Source organism: Tachypleus tridentatus, chromosome 6, assembly GCF_004210375.1.
Source record: "Tachypleus tridentatus isolate NWPU-2018 chromosome 6, ASM421037v1, whole genome shotgun sequence".
In the NCBI taxonomy this organism is placed as follows: domain Eukaryota; kingdom Metazoa; phylum Arthropoda; class Merostomata; order Xiphosura; family Limulidae; genus Tachypleus; species Tachypleus tridentatus.
The window spans coordinates 150,202,982-150,229,027 of record NC_134830.1 but is presented as its reverse complement, the minus strand read 5'-3'; the positions used below and the strand labels follow the sequence as shown (position 1 = coordinate 150,229,027).

Genomic DNA, 26,046 nt, shown 5'->3' with positions numbered 1-26,046 from the left:
AAAAATTAAAATAATAATAAACACATAAATGTGAAACATTTTCAGGTACAGTAGAAACGACTACTGCTGAGTTTAGTTTGAAGTATCAAACCCCAGGGTTGTCCCAGTAGATGTTGACCCCTACATAGTCTATTATTACCAACATAAGTTAGATAAGACTGTTTTTAAAGGAACAGAGTAAATAAGCTACTATTATCATAGTAAGTGAAGCGAAATTATTGTTACCCAAAATACAGTAGATACAACAATGTTGTGAAATGTTTTATCTGTAATAGGCCAACTATTTTTATTCACTGCAACAACTGTATTGTTACTATTGTATAGTACACATATTCATATTTATTGTAATAACTTTCACAGTACTATTAACTAAAAATATAATTTACCACAAGGCCTACACATATAATCTACAGACAGCATATATCACACTGGTATTCCTTGTGTTGGAAATATGATTTATATATAAAAATCAAAATCATGCACTTATGCAGGGGAGGGGGGGTATTTATCCTCCTACTTTTGTGATTTATAAATTATACAGATGTCCCTTTTAGATACGACAGACCAACCTGCCATGATAGTCATAACTGACAGGAAATACTTGTTCAAAGGATAAACAAACATATACTCAGTGACTGAGTTCAAGCTGAGCCATTCACTGTTCTCAAGGTTTTAATGTAACAGTTTACAGGCTATAGAAGAAATAAGATAAACTATCAAGTTGGTATAATAACAGTTCAAGGATAAAACTGTTAATGTTTCATGTATGTATCTTGGATAGAGTGTTGGTGTTTCATGTATAATAATGTATCTTGGATAGAGTGTTGGTGTTTCATGTATAATAATGTATCTTGGATAGAGTGTTTGTGTTTCATGTATAATAATGTATCTTGGATAGAGTGTTGGTGTTTCATGTATAATAATGTATCTTGGATAGTGTGTTGGTGTTTCATGTATAATAATGTATCTTGGATAGAGTGTTGGTGTTTCATGTATAATAATGTATCTTGGATAGAGTGTTGGTGTTTCATGTATAATAATGTATCCTGGATAGAGTGTTGGTGTTTCATGCATAATAATGCATCTTGGATAGTGTGTTTGTGTTTCATGTATAATAATGTATCTTGGATAGAGTGTTGGTGTTTCATGTATAATAATGTATCTTGGATAGAGTGTTGGTGTTTCATGTATAATAATGTATCTTGGATAGAGTGTTGGTGTTTCATGTATAATAATGTATCTTGGATAGAGTGTTGGTGTTTCATGTATAATAATGTATCTTGGATAGTGTTGGTGTTTCATGTATAATAATGTATCTTGGATAGTGTGTTTGTGTTTCATGTATAATAATGCATCCTTGGATAGAGTGTTGGTGTTTCCTGCATAATAATGCATCCTGGATAGAGTGTTGGTGTTTCATGTATAATAACGTATCCTGGATAGAGTGTTGGTGTTTCATGTATAATAATGTATCCTGGATAGAGTGTTGGTGTTTCATGCATAATAATGTATCTTGGATAGAGTGTTGGTGTTTCATGCATAATAATGTATCTTGGATAGAGTGTTGGTGTTTCATGTATAATAATGCATCTTGGATAGAGTGTTGGTGTTTCATGCATAATAATGTATCTTGGATAGAGTGTTGGTGTTTCCTGCATAATAATGTATCTTGGATAGAGTGTTGGTGTTTCATGTATAATAATGCATCCTGGATAGAGTGTTGGTGTTTCATGCATAACAATGCATCCTGGATAGAGTGTTGGTGTTTCATGTATAATAACGCATCTTGGATAGAGCCGTTGGTGTTTCATGTATAATAACGCATCCTGATAGAGCGTTGGTGTTTCTCGCATGCATAACAACGCATCCTGGATAGAGCGTTGGTGTTTCGCGTATAATAACGTATCTTGGATAGAGTGTTGGTGTTTCGCGTATAATAATGTATCTTGGATAGAGTGTTGGTGTTTCATGTATAATAACGCATCCTGGATAGAGTGTTGGTGTTTCATGCATAATAATGCATCCTGGATAGAGTGTTGGTGTTTCATGTATAATAACGCATCCTGGATATAGTGTTGGTGTTTCATGCATAATAACGTATCCTGGATAGTGTGTTTGTGTTTCATGCATAACAACGTATCCTGGATAGTGTGTTTGTGTTTTCATGCATAACAATGCATCCTGGATAGAGTGTTGGTGTTCCTGCATAACAACGCATCCTGGATACAGTGTTGGTGTTTCATGTATAATAATGCATCCTGGATAGTGTGTTGGTGTTTCATGTATAATAACGTATCCTGGATAGAGTGTTGGTGTTTCATGTATAATAACGCATCCTGGATAGTGTGTTGGTGTTTCATGTATAATAACGCATCTTGGATAGAGTGTTGGTGTTTCATGTATAATAACGTATCCTGGATAGAGTGTTGGTGTTTCATGTATAATAATGCATCTTGGATAGAGTGTTGGTGTTTCATGTATAATAATGCATCCTGGATAGAGTGTTGGTGTTTCATGCATAATAATGTATCCTGGATAGTGTTGGTGTTTCATGCATAATAATGTATCTTGGATAGAGTGTTGGTGTTTCATGCATAATAATGCATCTTGGATAGAGTGTTGGTGTTTCATGTATAATAACGTATCTTGGATAGAGTGTTGGTGTTTCGTATAACAAATGTATCTTGGATAGAGTGTTGGTGTTTCGTGTATAACAATGTATCTTGGATAGAGTGTTGGTGTTTCATGCATAATAATGTATCTTGGATAGAGTGTTGGTGTTTCATGCATAATAATGTATCTTGGATAGTGTTGGTGTTTCGCGTATAATAATGTATCTTGGATAGAGTGTTGGTGTTCCTGTATAATAATGTATCCTGGATAGAGTGTTGGTGTTTCATGTATAATAAGGCATCTTGGATAGAGTGTTGGTGTTTCATGCATAATAAGGCATCCTGGATAGAGTGTTGGTGTTTCATGCATAATAACCATCTTGGATAGAGTGTTGGTGTTTCATGCATATAATAATGTATCTTGATAGAGTGTTGGTGTTTCATGTATAATAATGTATCTTGGATAGAGTGTTTGTGTTTCATGTATAATAATGTATCTTGGATAGAGTGTTGGTGTTTCATGTATAATAACGTATCCTTGGATAGTGTGTTGGTGTTTCATGCATAATAATGCATCCTTGGATAGAGTGTTGGTGTTCATGCATAATAACGTATAATAATGCATCCTGGATAGAGTGTTGGTGTTTCATGCATAATAATGCATCTTGGATAGAGTGTTGGTGTTTCATGCATAATAATGCATCTTGGATAGTGTGTTTGTGTTTCATGTATAATAATGTATCTTGGATAGTGTGTTTGGTTTCATGCATAATAACGCATCCTGGATAGAGTGTTGGTGTTCCTGCATAATAATGTATCTTGGATAGAGTGTTGGTGTTTCATGCATAATAATGTATCTTGGATAGAGTGTTGGTGTTTCATGTATAATAACGTATCTTGGATAGAGTGTTGGTGTTTCATGCATAATAACGTATCTTGATAGAGTGTTGGTGTTTCATGTATAATAACGCATCCTGGATAGAGTGTTGGTGTTTCATGCATAATAACGCATCTTGGATAGAGTGTTGGTGTTTCATGTATAATAACGTATCTTGGATAGAGTGTTGGTGTTTCATGCATAATAAGGTATCTTGGATAGAGTGTTGGTGTTTCATGCATAATAAGGCATCTTGGATAGAGTGTTGGTGTTTCAACGATAATAACGTATCTTGGATAGAGTGTTGGTGTTTCAACGATAATAATGTATCCTGGATAGAGTGTTGGTGTTTCAACGATAATAATGTATCTTGGATAGAGTGTTTGTGTTTCATGCATAATAATGCATCCTGGATAGAGTGTTGGTGTTCCTGCATAATAATGTATCCTGGATACAGTGTTGGTGTTCATGCATAATAACGCATCCTGGATAGTGTGTTGGTGTTTCATGCATAATAACGCATCCTGGATAGAGTGTTGGTGTTTCATGTATAATAACGTATCTTGGATAGTGTGTTGGTGTTTCATGTATAATAACGTATCCTGGATAGAGTGTTGGTGTTCCATGCATAATAACGCATCTTGGATAGAGTGTTGGTGTTTCATGCATAATAACGTATCCTGGATAGAGTGTTGGTGTTTCATGTATAATAACGTATCCTGGATAGAGTGTTGGTGTTTACGCGCATAATAACGTATCCTGGATAGTGTTGGTGTTTCCATGCATAACAACGCATCCTGGATAGAGCGTCGGTGTTTCATGCATAATAACGCATCCTGGATAGAGTGTTGGTGCTCATGCATAATAACGCATCCTGGATAGAGTGCTGGTGTTCGTGCATAATAACGTATCTTGATAGAGTGTTGGTGTTTCATGCATAACAACGCATCCTGGATAGAGTGTTGGTGTTTCGCATAATAACGCATCCTGGATAGAGTGTTGGTGTCTCATGCATAACAACGCATCCTGGATAGCGCTGGTGTTTCGTGTATAATAATGTATCCTTGGATAGAGTGTTGGTGTTCCTGCATAACAACGTATCCTGGATAGAGTGTTGGTGTTTCATGTATAATAAGGCATCCTGGATAGAGTGTTGGTGTTCGCGGCATAATAAGGCATCTTGGATAGAGTGTTGGTGTTCTCATGCATAACAACGTATCTTGGATAGAGTGTTGGTGTTCAACGCATAACAACGTATCCTGGATAGTGTTGGTGTCTCGTGTATAACAATGTATCCTGGATAGAGTGTTGGTGTTCCCTGTAACAATGTATCCTTGGATAGAGTGTTGGTGTTCTCATGTATAATAAGGCATCCTGGATAGAGTGTTGGTGTTTAGCGCATAACAAGGCATCCTGGATAGAGTGTTGGTGCTCATGTATAATAACGATCCTGATAGAGTGTTGGTGTTTCAACGATAATAATGCATCCTGATAGAGTGTTGGTGCTCAACGATAACAATGCATCCTGGATAGAGTGTTTGTGTTCATGCATAATAATGCATCCTGATAGAGTGTTGGTGTTTCATGCATAACAACGCATCCTGGATAGTGTGTGGTGTTCCATGCATAAATAACGCATCCTGATAGAGGTTGGTGTTCACGCATAATAACGCATAACAACGCATCCTGGATAGAGTGTTGGTGTTTCATGCATAACAACGCATCCTGGATAGAGTGTTGGTGTTTCATGCATAATAACGCATCCTGGATAGTGTGTTTGTGCTCATGCATAATAACGCATCCTGGATAGTGTGTTTGTGTTCATGCATAACAACGCATCCTGGATAGAGTGTTGGTGCTCCTGCATAACAACGCATCCTGGATAGAGTGTTGGTGTCTCATGCATAATAACGCATCCTGGATAGAGTGTTGGTGTTTCATGCATAACAACGCATCCTGGATTACAGTGTTGGTGCTCATGCATAACAACGCATCCTGGATAGTGTGTCTTGTGCTCATGCATAACAACGTATCCTGGATAGTGTGTTCAGGTTTCATGCATAATAATGCATCCTGGATAGAGTGCTGGTGTTCCTGCATAATAACGTATCCTGGATACAGTGTTGGTGTTTCATGCATAATAATGCATCCTGGATAGTGTGTTGGTGTTTCATGCATAATAACGCATCCTGGATAGAGTGTTGGTGTTTCATGCATAATAACGCATCCTGGATAGTGCGTGTTGTTCTTTCATGCATAACAACGCATCCTGGATAGAGTGTTGGTGTTCATGCATAATAACGCATCCTGGATAGAGTGTTGGTGTTTCATGCATAACAACGCATCCTGGATAGAGTGTTGGTGTTTTCATGCATAATAACGTATCCTGGATAGAGTGTTGGTGTTCGCGTATAACAACGCATCCTGGATAGTGTTGGTGTTTCATGCATAATAACGCATCCTGGATAGAGTGTCGGTGTCATGCATAATAACGTATCTTGGATAGAGTGTTGGTGTTTCATGCATAATAACGCATCCTGGATAGAGTGTTGGTGCTCGCATAATAACGCATCCTGGATAGAGTGTTGGTGTTTCATGCATAATAACGTATCCTGGATAGAGTGTTGGTGTTTTAGCTGCATAATAATGCATCCTGGATAGAGTGTTGGTGCTCATGCATAATAACGCATCCTGGATAGTGTTGGTGTTCGTGTATAATAACGCATCCTGGATAGAGTGTTGGTGTTCCTGCATAACAACGTATCCTGGATAGAGTGTTGGTGTTTCATGCATAATAAGGCATCCTGGATAGAGTGTTGGTGCTCGCATAATAAGGCATCCTGGATAGAGTGTTGGTGTTTCATGCATAATAACGATCTTGATAGAGTGTTGGTGTTTCAACGATAATAATGCATCCTGGATAGAGTGTTGGTGTTTCAACGATAATAATGCATCCTTGGATAGAGTGTTTGTGCTCATGCATAATAACGCATCTTGGATAGAGTGTTGGTGTTTCATGCATAATAACGCATCTTGATAGTGTGTTGGTGTTTCATGTATAATAATGCATCCTGGATAGAGTGTTGGTGTTTCATGCATAATAATGTATAATAATGTATCCTGGATAGAGTGTTGGTGTTTCATGTATAATAACGTATCCTGGATAGAGTGTTGGTGTTTCATGCATAACAATGCATCTTGGATAGTGTGTTTGTGTTTCATGTATAATAATGTATCTTGGATAGTGTGTTTGTGTTTCATGCATAACAATGCATCTTGGATAGAGTGTTGGTGCTTCCTGTATAATAATGTATCTTGGATAGAGTGTTGGTGTTTCATGCATAATAATGTATCTTGGATAGTGTGTTTGTGTTTCATGTATAATAATGTATCTTGGATAGAGTGTTGGTGTTTCCTGTATAATAAGGCATCTTGGATAGAGTGTTTGTGCTCCCTGTATAATAACGATCTTGGATAGAGTGTTGGTGTTTCATGTATAATAACGTATCCTGGATAGAGTGTTGGTGTTTCAATTATAATAACGTATCTTGATAGAGTGTTTGTGTTCATGCATAATAACGCATCTTGGATAGAGTGTTGGTGTTTCATGCATAATAACGTATCCTGGATAGTGTGTTGGTGTTTCATGCATAATAATGCATCCTGGATAGAGTGTTGGTGTTTCATGCATAATAATGTATCCTGGATAGAGTGTTGGTGTTTCATGCATAATAACGCATCCTGGATAGAGTGTTGGTGTTTCATGCATAACAACGTATCCTGATAGTGTGTTTGTGTTCATGCATAATAACGCATCCTGATAGTGTGTTTGTGTTTCATGCATAATAACGCATCCTGGATAGTGTGTTTGTGCTCATGCATAACAACGTATCCTGGATAGAGTGTTGGTGTTCCGCATAACAACGCATCCTGGATAGAGTGTTGGTGTTTCATGTATAATAACGCATCCTGGATAGAGTGTTGGTGTTTCATGCATAATAACGCATCCTGGATAGTGCTGGTGTTTCATGCATAATAACGCATCCTGGATAGTGTGTTTGTGCTCATGCATAATAACGCATCCTGGATAGAGTGTTGGTGTTCCCTGCATAACAACGCATCCTGGATAGAGTGTTGGTGTTTCATGCATAACAACGCATCCTGATAGAGTGTTGGTGTTCTCGCATAACAACGCATCCTGGATAGAGTGTTGGTGTTTCATGCATAACAACGCATCCTGGATAGAGTGTTGGTGTTCTCATGCATAACAACGCATCCTGGATAGAGTGTTGGTGTTTCATGCATAATAACGCATCCTGGATAGAGTGTTGGTGTCTCATGCATAATAACGTATCCTGGATAGAGTGTTGGTGTTCCTGCATAACAACGTATCTTGGATAGAGTGTTGGTGTTTCATGTATAACAACGCATCCTGGATAGAGTGTTGGTGTTTCATGCATAATAACGTATCCTGGATAGAGTGTTGGTGTTCCATGCATAATAACGTATCCTGGATAGAGTGTTGGTGTTTCATGCATAACAACGCATCCTGGATAGAGCGCTGGTGTTTCGCGGCATAACGCATCCTGGATAGAGCCGCTGGTGCTCGCGGTATAACAACGCATCCTGGATAGAGTGTGTTGGTGTTCTCGCATAACAACGCATCCTGGATAGAGCGTTGGTGTTCGCGCATAACAACGCATCCTGGATAGAGTGTTGGTGTTTTAGCGGCATAACAACGCATCCTGGATAGAGTGTTGGTGTTTCATGCATAACAACGCATCCTGGATAGAGTGTTGGTGTTTCATGCATAATAACGCATCCTGGATAGAGTGTTGGTGTTCATGCATAACAACGCATCCTGGATATAGTGTTGGTGTCTCATGCATAACAACGCATCCTGGATAGCGTGTTTGGCTTCATGCATAACAACGCATCCTGGATAGTGTGTTTGGTGTTCCATGCATAACAACGCATCCTGGATAGTGTGTTGGTGTTTCATGCATAATAACGCATCCTGATAGAGTGTTGGTGTTTCATGCATAATAACGCATCCTGGATAGAGTGTTGGTGTTTCATGTATAATAATGTATCCTGGATAGAGTGTTGGTGTTTCATGTATAATAACGTATCCTGGATAGAGTGTTGGTGTTTCGCGGCATAATAATGCATCCTGGATAGAGTGTTGGTGTTTCATGCATAATAATGCATCCTGGATAGAGTGTCGGTGTTTCATGCATAACAACGCATCCTGGATAGAGTGTTGGTGTTTCATGCATAACAACGCATCTTGGATAGAGTGTTGGTGTTTCAGCATAACAATGCATCCTGGATAGAGTGTTTGGTGTTTCATGCATAACAACGCATCCTGGATAGAGTGTTGGTGTTTCGCATAATAATGCATCCTGGATAGAGTGTTGGTGTTTCATGCATAATAACGCATCCTGGATAGTGTTGGTGTTTCGCATGCATAATAATGCATCCTGGATAGAGTGTTGGTGTTTAGCGTGTATAACAACGCATCCTGGATAGAGTGTTGGTGTTCCAGCATAATAACGTATCCTGGATAGAGTGTTTGTGCTTCATGCATAACAACGTATCCTGGATAGAGTGTCTGTGTTTCATGCATAATAATGTATCCTGGATAGAGTGTTGGTGTTTCATGCATAATAACGTATCCTGGATAGAGTGTTGGTGTTTCATGCATAATAACGCATCTTGGATAGAGTGTTTGTGTTTCATGTATAATAATGTATCCTGGATAGAGTGTTGGTGTTTCGTGCATAATAATGCATCCTGGATAGAGTGTTTGTGTTTCATGCATAATAATGTATCTTGGATAGTGTGTTGGTTTTCATGCATAATAATGTATCTTGGATAGAGTGTTGGTGTTTCCTGCATAATAATGTATCTTGGATAGAGTGTTGGTGTTTCATGTATAATAATGTATCTTGGATAGAGTGTTGGTGTTTCATGTATAATAATGTATCTTGGATAGAGTGTTTGTGTTTCATGTATAATAATGTATCTTGGATAGAGTGTTGGTGTTTCATGTATAATAATGTATCTTGGATAGAGTGTTGATGTTTCATGTATAATAATGTATCTTGGATAGAGTGTTGGTGTTTCATGTATAATAATGTATCTTGGATAGAGTGTTGGTGTTTCATGTATAATAATGTATCTTGGATAGTGTGTTGGTGTTTCATGTATAATAATCACAGAACTAATGTAACATTGGTTTGTTAAGTTGATGATTTTTTGTTTAATTCACTTTGGTGACTTTTATTTTTGTATTAAAACCATTTCCTATAACTTAATGATTTTAACTTTATCTGCAACAACTGTTTAAACCTGCAGTAACATGAACATATTTATTATGAAGGTTTTTGATGACTGACATTTACCTGAAAAGTTAGGTGTTTACATGTAAACGTTTCTCAAAGTATTATGAAACAGAATTGGGCTTTCTACAAAAGTTAGTTACTCTGTTGTGTGTGTCATGTTTATACAGTAATCCACAGATTAACTACTTACCCTCGTCATGCATCACATGACGTCTCAAGAAAACACTCATTTCTGACTGTTGACTAGCTGGTGAGGTTTTTCACAGCTAATTGTACACTACTTATTAAAACACTCACATTTCAACTGTTCTGATCAAGAGTTAACTACTGCTGAGATGTGTTTTACTTATCACATTGAATAATGAAGTTAGAGGTATTCATGTTTTGATAAATATGTAAGTTCTCCAGTCTTCTCATTGTACACTCACCTGCTGTAGTCTTCAACAAACTACACTTGATTTATTAAGATCATATTATATAAATGTAAACATAAGATCAATCATAGGAACACACACACACGTTTGTATGTTTCTACTGAAATGAAGAAAAGTCGTTACTGAGGAATCGTCTTCCCACATTCTGCCAAAACATCACGATCGTTTGTTGAATCTGTCAGGAATTTGTTTTCCAGAGGTGATATCGATAGCAAGTTGTATCTAAAAGGAAGTCATTATTGAGGGGTTCTGTATACACCAGGGACTGCTGTTACAGAATAGCTGCTTATGGTATTTAATGATCTCTACATAGTACACGTTTTTCTGATGAAGTAACAGCATTTTCTAGCTTGAAACAGTTGCACATAATGGATTCTGTTGACACTTTGTCATTGGAAGTTCAATGTTCTGTTGCTACTCTGTTGGCATGTTTCTTTACAGTGTGTGTTTTTGTGACTTGTTGGCTATAAATTTCAATAATAACAAATAGCAACACTGTCCACTTCTTTTAAAATAATGTATTGAAACAAGTTAAATGGATATACAAGTGTTCGTTACATCGTTAGTTATTACAGTTGTTTGTCAAATTTATATAACTGTCTCTCTCTTTTTATATTAAAGTTCACATAGTCTGGTTCAGTTACTTCAAAATACAACTGACAAAACAAATTATTTTTTCTCTGCTCCGTTATTGCAATAAAGTCTGATAATTTCATTTTAAAAATCACCACTATACACTCTTCATTATTAAAATCATAATCATGCAGTCTTGATCTAAATAACACTCTTTTAGCACAACTGAAGATGTTAAAAATGCTGTAACTTATCTAAAAATACTGGAATCCTTTGAATTAACTTTTTGTTTTACAACTTTATAATGCTCTCTTCACTGTTTTAAAGAAGTTTATATAAATATGCAAGGTCCAAGACAAGACGGTTTCCCTAACAGAATAATACTGTGAAGAGTTGGCTTCACGAGAAGTGGACATAGATGATTATTCACATTATCTTCAATCACTAATACTGAAAACAAATCTGATGTTTTCATGCCACGATTTAGTCAATGACAAGTCCAGCATGAAAATGTAGAATGTAGTTCCATAAAGAATTACTTTAATAACCATTCCTTTTATAGTAGAATGTAGTTCCATAAAGAATTACTTTAATAACCATTCCTTTTATAGTAGAATGTAGTTCCATAAAGAATTACTTTAATAACCATTCCTTTATAGTAGAATGTAGTTCCATAAAGAATTACTTTAATAACCATTCCTTTTATAGTAGAATGTAGTTCCATAAAGAATTACTTTAATAACCATTCCTTTTATAGTAGAATGTAGTTCCATAAAGAATTACTTTAATAACCATTCCTTTTATAGTAGAATGTAGTTCCATAAAGAATTACTTTAATAACCATTCCTTTTATAGTAGAATGTAGTTCCATAAAGAATTACTTTAATAACCATTCCTTTTATAGTAGAATGTAGTTCCATAAAGAATTACTTTAATAACCATTCCTTTTATAGTAGAATGTAGTTCCATAAAGAATTACTTTAATAACCATTCCTTTTATAGTAGAATGTAGTTCCATAAAGAATTACTTTAATAACCATTCCTTTTATAGTAGAATGTAGTTCCATAAAGAATTACTTTAATAACCATTCCTTTTATAGTAGAATGTAGTTCCATAAAGAATTACTTTAATAACCATTCCTTTTATAGTAGAATGTAGTTCCATAAAGAATTACTTTAATAACCATTCCTTTATAGTAGAATGTAGTTCCATAAAGAATTACTTTAATAACCATTCCTTTTATTGACCAAATCATCAGTGATCTTTTCTCTAGATTTGATGCACATGTAAAGCTCTCAACATCAGTTCAGAAACTCATGTCACCAAAACTCATGCAAGAGTTTTCTGTTTCTGAGATCAGTCAGGCTTTGGATTATTAGACGGATGATTTGCCAAATTCTGATTTTTTTATTAACAACTTTGTTGATGGAAGACAAGATGGCTTCCTATACCATTTCAAGACAGGTACTGCCTGACTGCTTAAAACCATGCTTCAATGTAACAAATATTTTTATATGACTAAAACTCTTTACCATACATCCAATAAATTCATGTGAACGTCAGTTCTCTGCTGGTTGAATAATTATCCAACGTTTACAAAAACGAAAGAAAGACTGGGTGATCTATCTTTAATACACAATCATTATGACACTGTTATCAACACTGAAATAAATTTGTAGAACATCGGATCTCGAACCTCGAATCTTCCATTATTCACAACAAACAAATACAGCTGCCATGAAGTAGGTACGACCTCCAAAATTTATGTATGTATGCACATAAAAGTATATATGTGGTGTCTGTGTATATATATACACAAGTATATGATTAAAAGCAGAATTAACTGTACCAAGTGATATACAGTTGAAAGAAAAGTACCATTAAAAACTTATGACAGAGATAATTTTAAAGTAATGTTTTTTTCTAATTAAAAGGAATACAACAATAAAAATCATTACAAAATAAATAAAGAAAGAAAGGCTACACATCTTTTGGTGTAAAAACAACAAAGGGCAATGTTGGAACTTGTATACCGATGTAAGTATTTATACCACCATCTAGGCTTAACCTACCCAGAGTTACAAAACATCTGTCCAGTATTTGATTATTTCTAGACCTGGACCATTTAATATGTATAAAAGACCTTAACACTGACCTTATCAAGCAAGTCATACAACTTGTACAGTAGTACTCTCCAGAATTTAGACGTTGCTGTCGATCCACTTTCTTGAAGATGACGTGCCACTTTCTGAATGTATTTTAAGGTAATCTCAAGAAAGTTCTGGTAGTGTGGTTCCATTTTCTTGGAAGACTTAGAGCTTAGTCCAGCAATCTTTAAATGTAACAAAAACAACAACAATTTCAATATTGGGCATATCAGTATTTAACTCAAAACTTTTCTGATATTAAAACAAAAAAACTTTCAGTCTCTTAATACTGAATTAACATAAAACAGTTACATAGATAGGAGGCCTGTTGCAAACACTAGTTCATCAAGTATCTATTGTTTGAAATGATAAACACTACTTGAATCATTGAAAGTTCTCAAATGCAGCCTGAAGAGTTTTTTTAACTTTCTCATGTTTGTTTCCTTAAATTCCAACATCTGCTCCCAGAATTAGAAAAAGCCCAATGTTCAATGTTTTGTTTACACTTGAAACTTTGACCTTACAGTTATAACCACAATTTTATTTTGTTATTAATCCCCCCAGTTGTTCACAAGTTTGTTTTCTTATAGCAAAACCACATCAGCTAGCTGCTGTGTCCACTCTGAGGGGAATCAAACTCATAATTTTAGCATTGTAAGTCCTAAGACTTACTGCTGTCTCCACTGGGGGACAGTTGTTCACAAAGGAAAACGTGATAATAACCTACATTTTTCTTCCTCTACATAACTTACTTTTATAACTTTACTTTTTAAAATACTAATATTTTATTATATAAATTGAAAATATATTTTTTTTCAGGTACAGTAGAGAACTGATGAACACTTAACATACAACAAAACATTTTATACCTGACCAGACACAATTGATTTCATGTACAATTCTCATCTCTAAGTTAGTGATAACAAAGCTTTAGGCCTGAACACTAACACAAAGAAACAACAAAACACAGATCTGTACCTGACTAACAAAAGTTTGTGAAGACAGAAGAGTGACCATGAATGATACAGTGGTATACATGAAGTGGCGGAGTTGCTTAGCTGAATGTGTGTTGACATCAAAGAGTGGGTAGATATCTGGTAGAATTTCACAGGTTTTTGAATTCACAGTTGCAGAACCATCTGACAAAAACAAACATAACTTTACTTGGTGAAACTAACGAATATTGGCCACGTTTGGGACGATAAGTTTTACTGGACAAACAAAAAGTTTTACCGGACAAACACAAAAAAAACATTTTCATTATTAATAACACTTACCTTCTTGTTGCGGCAACGATAATAAAAACTCGAGCAGTTTGACGAAAGAAACCAACTGGACAGTGGGCTGAAAACACTGGCTTAGTGAGACAGCAAATTCCACCAGAGGGGCAGAGTTCCTTGAACCTGTAAAGAATGTATTAAGTATAACATAGTTAAAAATACAAGATGTACGGTCTTCAAAAGTTTTGTTCTGTTGTATGAAATAAAGAACGTAATTCTAAAATTACTCAAAAAGTCCACTGTTACTGTTCTTCTAATTCTGTACAATCTCACCTTTTCCTCGGCAGGTCCCTGAACAGGTTGCTTGGTTATGTGTTGGTCAAATACTTGACCAAGAGGAATCCACAAGTACTGCTTTGGACCAAGGGTGTGAATTAGCTTGGAAAAAACTGGTAATCGTCGATGCTGTGGAACATCCAGAACAGCATCTACAAACACCCTTGTCACCATGGAAACAGTCTTTTGGGTTTCATCTGTAGTTCCAGTTTGGTTGCTTGTCTGTATAATTTTTAAAAAAAGAATTACCTTCATGAAGAAAATGCAGTCTCAAATAAGAATCAAGAAAAAAAAAATGAAATAAAAAAACATGGGGCTATTTTCAGAGGTATTTCATGAGGCATTCATTTAATATTTAAAGAAATGTTTTTAGTTTCATAACTTTCTGAAGTTTTACCTGAAAATTTATGGAAAACATACTAAAAATGACAAATATGTATGATAAAAACTGACAAAGGAAAGAATTTTTCAAAACTCCCTAGTAATGGTGCTGAGTGCAACATAAAATATTTATTGTTAGACTTATCAAATTCCAATATTATTCAAAAGTATTACTATATACAAACAAATACTGTACAATAAAACAAAAATAATAAACTGTTTAAAACAGGATTCAGAAAATACAAACACAAGACAATACACATTTCACTAGCTTTAAAACTGATGTCACAAATTCCTGTAATATGAATTACCAAAGGAAACAGAACCCTTCAGAAATAACATTGATACTGTACAAAAAGCAACTCATGACTATTTTATCAAGTATTGTACCACAATACAAATGAAAGTGCAACCAATCCTATCTTATCATTTCTTCAAACTTTCATCAGTTTGCAGTACAGGTAAAATCTGGTAATGTGGTAAAGCTGCAACAAGATGTCACTACAGTTGTACAAAAACCTAAAAATATCATTGTGCAATACAACAACAGATATATTTGAATATTTTTTGCTGATACAATCCAATATTTAACACTCCTACGAAAAGACGTTTCTAGTCCTGATTTCTCCAAGCCCGTTCCCCTGGCTGTGGTTTCGCTAGATAGTAGATAGGGACAGCGGGAATCTCGTTAATCCATTCATTAATGGATTTAAATGGCAATTTCATTTAAGTACAAAATTATTAGCCTAATATTAATAACCTTTCAAGTTGCTCTGGGGCCTATTAGGCCCCACTTTTCGTAGGAGTGTTAAAAGGATTTTTCCACAGATATGACACATTCGTTAATGTACAATAAAGCTACCAGAGGGAACCACTAGGAAACTGATATAGAATTAACATGAAAAGTTTAGTGAAATAATCATATTAGTTCTGTAGTCCTCCTTCAATCCAATTTTTTATTTGCCACTTCATAAAAAAGGTGATTGGAATATAAATACACCTAAATTCCATCCTGTGATGTGTGTAACTGTCTCTTCATAAAATCCAACACAAATATTTGGTTAAACTAATATTAAATATGACTTTAATCACACCACAAAGAATGACACAAATGACATCTGATAATGTCATTTTGTAACTCTTGCCAAGGGGTTACTGGTATTCCTATAACTTTGAAGAAACAACATCATAACTTGTTTACGTCAAGCAAAGCATATTCGAGTTATTTTGGAACGCACACTGATATTTTTATGATAACTTACACTTCCATGTTTCAATGCTAAAATTATTGAATGTTCCAAAAGCAGTCATTCTTTCACTAAGAAAATTCTTTAACTTGATTCAATGAAGTTTAATTCATAAATGTATTTGACAACAAACTTCAGTCACTGACCTCAAGAAGAGCTGGAATAATCGTCTCAATCGTCTGGCTGATCACTTGGAAGCTGTAGGAGTTGTCCTGACGTACTAAACTTGCTCCCATAAAAGTGAAAATTGCTATGATATTGTGTAGAACATGCTCCTGTCAAGAAAAAAAGGTTTTCCACATAACATGCATGCTTACATAACCATTAATGTCACTTTCAACAATACACCTTTCAGATACAGGTACATTTGAACCCTCCTTTGTACATTAGGTTATATTAAAGTTGGTGTTGTGTCCAAAAAATTGCAAAAATAAAAGGTAAACCATTTAACTGTTCACAAAAAAGTCACGAAACAGAAATCTCAAAGGTTAGGTAAGTCAAATATAAGATAAAAATTACTTATAATTGCTCATATAAATATGAAATAATTTAATTACACAATGTAAACAGCTAAAAATTAGTGTATCACAATGTCTGGAAGTTGTTCATAATTTTAGACAAGATGTTTTGTTTGAAAAACCATTTAAAATATCCATGAGGTAACTAATAACAACAGGATACAAAAAACAGTATAATTATTTTACTCAGAATTATGTCATCTCATGTATTTCGAATTATGGAGTAATTGCAACAACATTAAACAGAATAAGGAAGAAGTAAAAATATCTTACAGAAAAACGACAAGCAATTAGGTTTAAGAGCAACAAAGCCTGGTTTTGTGTTTGTGGATTTTCCGAGACACGAATGACTTGTACAATTAATTCAACTTGAAAATGCTCTTCTCTCAGTTTCACACTTGTTTCACGATTGTCGCCATCTTCTGATGACATCACCTGCTGCACACAAGTATAGAGACAAGACAAAATAACCTGCTGAAGGTAATGTTTGTCAGGACCATTTCCTACTTCCAGTGACCTAAGGGAGAAAGAGAACATATTCCTAATATATAAAAGCTATCTTCCAGCAGTGAGAGAATGCACGTCCATCTGATTTGTAGAAAGTTACTTGTTTTTTTATAAAATGTTATAATACAAGTCCAATCATTTCTCTTACAAATCAAACTCTTTAGAATTACTGCTTCTAAAAAGAAAAAATATTAAAGTTAGTAAAATGATGCAACAGATATTTCTCAGGTTAACATTAGAATCTCTAACAGCAAAACCAACTAAACAAATTAAGATACAAAATCAATTTAAAAAAATTCTACACTTTTCTCTTTTCTACGCAGCCCAAGAATCTTGTAGCTAAGACACAAATAATTCAAAGAAAGTGAGAGAAAACAACTGCTGAATTCATTTAAAACAAAGTTACTTTTCAGATTTTTGTAAGATGGATACCTTTAATACTCATATTCTACACCAAATCATTAAACATGTTTAAACTATTACATGAATATATCTATCTGGTGTATGTTCATAACATTTTACTCCATCTTGAGTTATAAACTTACCAAAGTTACTGTTAGATTTCTTTAACATGTTCTCATATAAGTTATCAAATTAACACCAAAGTAAACTTGTGTATCGGTTAGGTTATTAAACTTCATATGGAGATGTGCAAGGGCTATCAAATAGACGTAAAAACTTTGAAGTGATAAGATGGAATGCAGTTTGTCAGCACTCAGCACATTAGGATGGTCCTAGGGTTTAAAGATTAAGTATGTTCTCCAACAGATTTCAATCAACCTATCCACTACATCTTGTTTATAGCAAACCTCTGCATGGTTTTTACTTTTCATATTATTATATTTCCCTTGTTACTTTGATCAACTATTAGTTTCCAAGACACATCAGTATTTCAAACATATTTAATCAAGGGCTTGTAATATAGATGTAGGCTTATCAGAACAGCAGATGGGGAGATCTGCGGCTACGATACCACTGCTCTTACATACAGCTTTATATAAAAAACATTAAAATATGAAAGAGTAATAAATATACCTTTTTAATAAGTCAAAGAGAGCAGGAATCAAAGTTTCAACGGCCTGCAACTTTGACCTACTCTGAACGATTTCAAGTAACACAATAACTTTCTTCCAAGGTTGCTTGTCCAACACATTTTCAACTTCAGGACTTGATGTCTGGGTCCTAATGATACAAAAACAAAACAAAACAAAAATCACCATGAGAAACTATAGAATGATGTATAATAACGTTTTAAAAAACATAATATCTTCAAAACAAAAGTAGACAGTACAAGTAAGATATTCAGAAAAGAAATAAACCATGAAAAATAAACTACCATGAAAAGCTTTGGTTTTTGAATTTTGTGCAAAGCTATACGAGGGCCATCTGCGCTAGTCGTCCATAATTTAGCAATGTAAGACCAGAGAGAAGGCAGCTAGTCATCACCACACACTGCCAACTCTTGGGCTCTGCTTTTGTCAACAAACAGTGGGATTGATCATCACATATAATGCCCCCATGGCTGAAAGGACGAGCATGTTTGGTGTGACGGGGATTTGAACCTGCAACTGTTGGATTATGATTCGAGTGCCTTAACCACATGGCCATAATATGAAAAGGAAAACAGCAACATAAAAAGAACAGAGAAAACTGAATAAATATTTTTACCAAAAACTTTACAAAATACAAAGCCATTACCAAAAGCTAAACTTTAAATAGAACAGATCCCATAATCAATATGCATATTTAGTTAAAAACAACAGTAGTGCACACGTAAGTTTAACTTTGCTTGCCTTCCTTCTACTTTCATGCGTGAAGTAGGCCTCTGGTCGAAAGACAGTACAAACAAACAGTTTAAAGAGTTTCTTTATGAAGTAAAAAAGAGCCTAACAGTAAATGACAGATGATACACAGGAGATGCGAGTTTAAAAAAATTATACAAGACAATGAATGACTAATATACCTGATAGGAAATACACTAAAAACAGGCAACTCCATGAACACTGACAAAGAATCTTCAGACATATTGGCAAAAATCTCAGAGAAATTATTAGAAGTCTACTAACTGATGATGGAAAAAAAAAATTTTAGAGAAAGAAACAGGAGGTAAGAGGTATCTTAAAATGTTAACAAACAACGAAAATTGTGAGTTCTGTACTAACCTAGTGACACATAAAAAGGTGTCTGTACGAATCTCAGTAACACGGAAATAGGTGTCTGTACAATCAAGGTAACACAGAAACAGGTGTCTGTACCAGCCTAAGTAATACAGAGGTGTCTGTGACACCCTAAGTAAAACAGAAACAAGAGGCCTATTTGTTCCTGTATAAACATTTTGCCTGGATAATAAGCAACCAAAACAAACATAAGATTTTACCATTTCCTGGATAATTTGTTTAAGAAGGTAAAAAACAACAACATGGAAACACATAAAAACAGAAAGTCAACGTCTGACAGACCATTGAACATCATACATGTTAGATGAGCAATAGAGTTTGTAAGTTCAATACCTTTGTTTCTTGACGTCTCTGACAGTCTTTGTTGTGGCACTGGTCTCTACTTGGTGAAGCACTTTCACAAGAAGCTTACCATCAAAACACATCTGAAACATAAAAATACTTTCACTCATAGATTCACTTCAGATTATTAAACACAATGTGAACTCTGTCACAACTTCTGGGCAAAAATTCTTTTGAATTCCTATCAGTACTGATGTTCAAGTTATGAATCTTAACTAAGGAATCTTACAAAAGTTGATCCACGTGCTTATAGTCGTTTCATGACTTGATGTTAGTCATTATACACATTCTGAGGCAACTTATTGCAAAAACATTATTACATTAAAAATATATACATATTAAAACTTATATTACGTGTAGCACAACCACAGTGTAGCGAATGTTCTAGTGTATCACAGCCAATGTGTAGTAAGTGCTTTTTCTTAACCTGAAGATGAGCTAGCAAGGTCGACATGTTCTTCTCTTCTTATCAATAGTGTTAATATCCATTCTCAGATACATTTTGATTTCAAGTGGGTTTCTCGTCATCAAGGATAAGTGCTCTGGTGTATAACAGCCACAGTGTAGTTAGTGCTCTGATGTACCACAGCCACAGTGTAATAAGTGCTCTGATGTATCACAGCCACAGTGTAATAAGTGCTCAAGTGTATCACAAATGCATACAAAAACTAATTACTTGTATACAAAAATAACAACCAAGTAGCAGGAGACTTTTCTGTTAGAAACATGTTATGTGCTGTTATAACTGATGTATGAAAATTAATAACATTTCAGGATGGTATTTTAAGAACTTGGTTCGTTCTTTATGCACTCCCGATGTTAGTTACTGTTGTTCTAACTGTCTTACTGTGATATATTCATCAAGTTTCTAAACCGTTTTAAAAAAACATTTCTCTACATCCTCAACCATCATAGTCTTTTATTTATATTGTTATCCAAACAATTCAATTTCTTTAACTGTTAACAGAACACTTATTACTCTTAACATGTTACAACTCTCTAGGTTTTAGAGCCAACTTGTTTCTATGTCACCTACATTTTGCCAACACTTTACAAACAAAAGCAGACACTAGTCAAAAGTTACTTATTAAACATTTAATGAAGTAAGTTTTGATATCTGTTTACTTAAAAGTTTTCCCACCTCTCTAAAAGTACCTTTGTATTACAGGATGTATTTCTACTGTAAATGTTTTGAAGTACCTTTGTATTACAGGATGTAATTCTACTGTAAATGTTTTGAACAATAAACTCAGAAAGTTTGAGTAGTTGAATAACTACTAACAAGTAACATACCTTTTTAATAACTTTGGTCATAGCTTTCCCGTCATGAGCAGAAGTGGAATTTACATAAAGATCTAGAACAAGGTCCAAGAGTTCATGTTGAACAATGGGAGATCCAAGTGCTTGGAAAAACTCCTTTGTTAACTGCAACAAACAATTTTATAACACTTCAAAAAGTTTTCATTTTTCTAGCAAGACTTTTTGTAATCTGTCTTTTAACATCGTAGTTGTACGTCCTAAGTAACTGTTCAATATTACAGTTCAGAAATAATTATTTAAAAAATTTTCAAATCTATACCCTACAGAGAAACAAGAAAAAATGTTGACTGTTTGTAGGTAGGTTTAAACTTGTTTTTATTTTGTTTAATGGGTTATATTCAGAACTTTAATTTACTTGTTTTCAACCAAATGAACTAGTGAAAGGGTTCTAACTTTATATTTTGTTCAAGACGAGCTAACAATTCTAGTATTAAGACCTTGCTTTATCATACCTTCCTCTTCTGTCAGTTATTGCTATAAAATAATAATAAATCTGACCAATTACCATAAAAAAATTTCCTTTCCAATGCCTTGTTTTATCAAGGGAATGTTAGTCGATATGAATGTAGTCCAGAAATAACTCTCAGTGAAGTTGTTGCGATGAAATGGTGGTTAGTTATATGTATTACAATGTTTTTATTTTCTAGTGTACATTACAATAACTTAAAAATAAACAAATCAGTTATCAAATGGTTTATATTTATAAAAAAAAAAAGGTTTGAATCCAGAAAATTTTATCAGGTAGTAAAAAACATTCAAGGTATGACAACCTTTTTTTATTTAAATGTTTGCTCAGAACAAACAACAAAGTCAATAGCAAAGCTTCAGTAAATATTTTCTTAACCAAAGTTATTGTTCTAGGTTAATGCCCATGAGTTTACATCATAACCCAATGATCTTCATAGTTTAAAGAATTATCAGTTTTGTGGTACAAAGACAAGGTCACATAAAGGCATGTTACATACCTCTAGAGTTGAACTCTAATAAATTGTTTTATTTCTTTATAAAATCATAATTTTTCAGTTAGACTTTTTTTTTGTGAAACCAAAACTTTACAACATTAGTATGAAACCAAAGCTTTACAACATTAGTATGAAACCAAAACTTTACAACATTAGTATGAAACCAAAGCTTTACAACATTAGTATGAAACCAAAGCTTTACAACATTAGTATGAAACCAAAGCTTTACAACATTAGTATGAAACCAAAGCTATACAACATTAGTATGAAACCAAAGCTATACAACATTAGTATGAAACCAAAACTTTACAACATTAGTATGAAACCAAAGCTATACAACATTAGTATGAAACCAAAGCTTTACAACATTAGTATGAAACCAAAACTTTACAACATTAGTATGAAACCAAAGCTATACAACATTAGTATGAAACCAAAACTATACAACATTAGTATGAAACCAAAGCTATACAACATTAGTATGAAACCAAAACTTTACAACATTAGTATGAAACCAAAGCTTTACAACATTAGTATGAAACCAAAGCTATACAACATTAGTATGAAACCAAAGCTATACAACATTAGTATGAAACCAAAGCTATACAACATTAGTATGAAACCAAAGCTATACAACATTAGTATGAAACCAAAGCTATACAACATTAGTATGAAACCAAAGCTATACAACATTAGTATGAAACCAAAGCTATACAACATTAGTATGAAACCAAAGCTATACAACATTAGTATGAAACCAAAGCTTTACAACATTAGTATGAAACCAAAGCTATACAACATTAGTATGAAACCAAAGCTATACAACATTAGTATGAAACCAAAGCTTTACAACATTAGTATGAAACCAAAGCTTTACAACATTAGTATGAAACCAAAGCTTTACAACATTAGTATGAAACCAAAACTTTACAACATTAGTATGAAACCAAAACTTTACAACATTAGTATGAAACCAAAACTTTACAACATTAGTATGAAACCAAAACTTTACAACATTAGTATGAAACCAAAGCTTTACAACATTAGTATGAAACCAAAACTTTACAACATTAGTATGAAACCAAAGCTTTACAACATTAGTATGAAACCAAAGCTTTACAACATTAGTATGAAACCAAAACTTTACAATTAGGGTAGTTACTTATTATTCTATGCCATTTTTATACTTACTAGTTTATATTTTTTAACAAATTTACTTTGAGATTTTACAAGTAGTTTTTCCTGACCAAGTAAAAGTAAACAAACTGACCACAAATATATTGCAATTGACCACAAAGAACTTACCACTTTCAAAGCCATTAAATGTAGCGAGTCCATTCCACAGTTCACTCTAATGCTTGACAAAAGCATTTTCTTTAGTAACTGTAGAGCTTGGCTTTTCTCTTTGCAAAACAACTCAGCATTTTCTGAGGTAAATTTTGAAAGAATTTGCTCAACGATAGCATATTGAGAATGTTTTAAAATCAGGTCTTTGTCGTTGAAGTAAGGTTCCAGCATAGAGTCAAGCAATGGTAACAATTTACCTAAACAATCCTAAATAAAATAATAAAAATAAGAAAACAAGAAGCGCCTTCTCTTCTTATAAAAATTATGGTAAAAATAGAGTCAATGTTTTTATGTACACGACACTTGGAACTTTGATTATTTTAGTCTTACTTTTAAATTAAACAAGAGCTTGGCTTAACTGGAAGAAGTTATATTTGTTAAATATGTGAAAATAAACCTAAAAAAGATGTCAGAATCTTAAAAATGATCAACATAAATAGTAAGACACAATGATATTCTGATAAATTTTCAAACATGTAAAACTATAAAGAACCATTTAACAGTGAAAAACAATGCTTTTGTTTTAAAATTTAAAAAATCTTCAAATTTTGATTATCATTAGTTATAGCCAGCTTTAACGTAAGTGTTCTTATATATCATAAAAACTCATATGAGCCTCAATTTTGTTTCTTGACAAGTAAGGCCTTGAAAATAACCTGAAAAACGGTTGATTTGTTGTTTAGTATTTACTTTCATAAAGCAACAAGGCCATCTGTGTCAAACAACCAGTAAAAAAAAAAAGTAAAACTTAGTAGAAAATGTAAAAATTAAATAAATTGAACATCCAACTTCCAGATAAAAAATTAAATAGAAATAAAAAGAGAAACAACTCATAAAAAATTACAAACACAAGAAAGGTGAATGATGTCACTGTTGCTAATGACACTGTACAATGTCAGGAGTAAACCCAGAAAAAGAGACACGTTTAAAATGGTGCTGTTGCTCATGGTCATAATGCCAATGACACTATACAATGTCAGGAGTAAACCCAGAAAAAGAGACATGTTTAAAATGGTGCTGTTGCTTACGGTCATAATGATGGTACAACAGTAAAATGTGTGACTTAAGTGTCACTTGAGAAAAGAAAACTTAAACCTGTACATTGAGCTTTTAGTGAATTAAGTACAACATATGCAAGTTTCACCTGTGAATTCACACACTGGAGAACTCGAAGTAAACCATGCTGGATGTGGGCAGGAGTACTGGTATCAACCACCAACTCCAGCAGAATCTTCAAAGTTGTAGCTTCTGTTGACAAGTGAGTGGTTGCTGCACTTCTGGTGGAAGGTCTCAGCCTGGTTGAAGAGTCATTTTCCTTCACTGCTGGAGCAAACCACTTTGACAAAACAATCGGTAGTTGGCTGTTTAAGAAACAAACACACATAGAAACCTCTGTTTTGTAACATTCAACCTGTAGAATTTTAAAGTTTGAAACAAACACACATAGAAACCTCTGTTTTGTAACATTCAACCTGTAGAATTTTAAAGTTTGAAACAAACACACATAGAAACCTCTGTTTTGTAACATTCAACCTGTAGAATTTTGAAGTTTGAAACAAACACACATAGAAACCTCTGTTTTGTAACATTCAACCTGTAGAATTTTAAAGTTTGAAACAAACACACATAGAAACCTCTGTTTTGTAACATTCAACCTGTAGAATTTTAAAGTTTGAAACAAACACACATAGAAACCTCTGTTTTGTAACATTCAACCTGTAGAATTTTAAAGTTTGAAACAAACACACATGGAAACCTCTGTTTTGTAACATTCAACCTGTAGAATTTTAAAGTTTGAACATAATTTGAAGTGCATGTATTTAAAACATTCTATTATCAAAATTTCAAATACAGACTTAACAAAATGTACACACAGTTGGTCCTTCAGACAAATACAGACTTAACAAAATGTACACACAGTTGGTCCTTCAGACAAATGCTTCTTAACAAAATGTACACGCAGTTGGTCCTTCAGACAAATACAGACTTAACAAAATGTACACGCAGTTGGTCCTTCAGACAAATACAGACTTAACAAAATGTACACGCAGTTGGTCCTTCAGACAAATACAGACTTAACAAAATGTACACACAGTTGGTCCTTCAGACAAATACAGACTTAACAAAATGTACACGCAGTTGGTCCTTCAGACAAATGCTTCTTAACAAAATGTACACACAGTTGGTCCTTCAGACAAATACAGACTTAACAAAATGTACACGCAGTTGTTCCTTCAGACAAATACAGACTTAACAAAATGTACACACAGTTGGTCCTTCAGACAAATACAGACTTAACAAAATGTACACACAGTTGGTCCTTCAGACAAATACTTCTTAACAAAATGTACACGCAGTTGGTCCTTCAGACAAATACAGACTTAACAAAATGTACACACAGTTGGTCCTTCAGACAAATACAGACTTAACAAAATGTACACGCAGTTGGTCCTTCAGACAAATGCTTCTTAACAAAATGTACATGCAGTTGGTCCTTCAGACAAATACAGACTTAACAAAATGTACACACAGTTGGTCCTTCAGACAAATACAGACTTAACAAAATGTACACACAGTTGGTCCTTTAGACAAATACAGACTTAACAAAATGTACACACAGTTGGTCTTTCAGACAAATACAGACTTAACAAAATGTACACACAGTTGGTCCTTCAGACAAATGCTTCTTAACAAAATG

At 34.1% G+C, this 26,046-nt stretch overlaps 1 protein-coding gene and 1 long non-coding RNA gene across 3 annotated transcripts in view; one reads left to right on the top strand and one right to left on the bottom strand.

Annotated features, from left to right (window-relative positions):
- The window catches only part of LOC143254026 (uncharacterized), a 41,849-nt gene extending 27,174 nt beyond the window's left edge, over positions 1-14,675 (top strand). Inside the window, exon 2 of the long non-coding RNA XR_013029931.1 lies at positions 14,559-14,675. This is a non-coding gene — a long non-coding RNA (uncharacterized LOC143254026). The remainder of the gene's footprint in view (positions 1-14,558) is intronic.
- LOC143254022 (HEAT repeat-containing protein 1-like) overlaps positions 1-26,046 on the bottom strand; it is a 61,584-nt gene that overhangs the window by 2,825 nt on the left and 32,713 nt on the right. For both annotated transcript variants that reach the window (XM_076508737.1, XM_076508738.1), the window contains exons 15-25: positions 24,493-24,709; positions 23,307-23,555; positions 21,013-21,144; positions 19,711-19,802; positions 18,236-18,382; positions 16,967-17,210; positions 16,322-16,450; positions 14,545-14,769; positions 14,269-14,394; positions 13,970-14,130; positions 13,000-13,176 (exon numbers count right to left, since the gene is read on the bottom strand). In XM_076508737.1, the coding sequence (XP_076364852.1) occupies positions 14,350-14,394; positions 14,545-14,769; positions 16,322-16,450; positions 16,967-17,210; positions 18,236-18,382; positions 19,711-19,802; positions 21,013-21,144; positions 23,307-23,555; positions 24,493-24,709 (1,480 nt within the window). In that variant the 3' untranslated portion in view covers positions 13,000-13,176; positions 13,970-14,130; positions 14,269-14,349. The remainder of the gene's footprint in view (positions 1-12,999; positions 13,177-13,969; positions 14,131-14,268; positions 14,395-14,544; positions 14,770-16,321; positions 16,451-16,966; positions 17,211-18,235; positions 18,383-19,710; positions 19,803-21,012; positions 21,145-23,306; positions 23,556-24,492; positions 24,710-26,046) is intronic.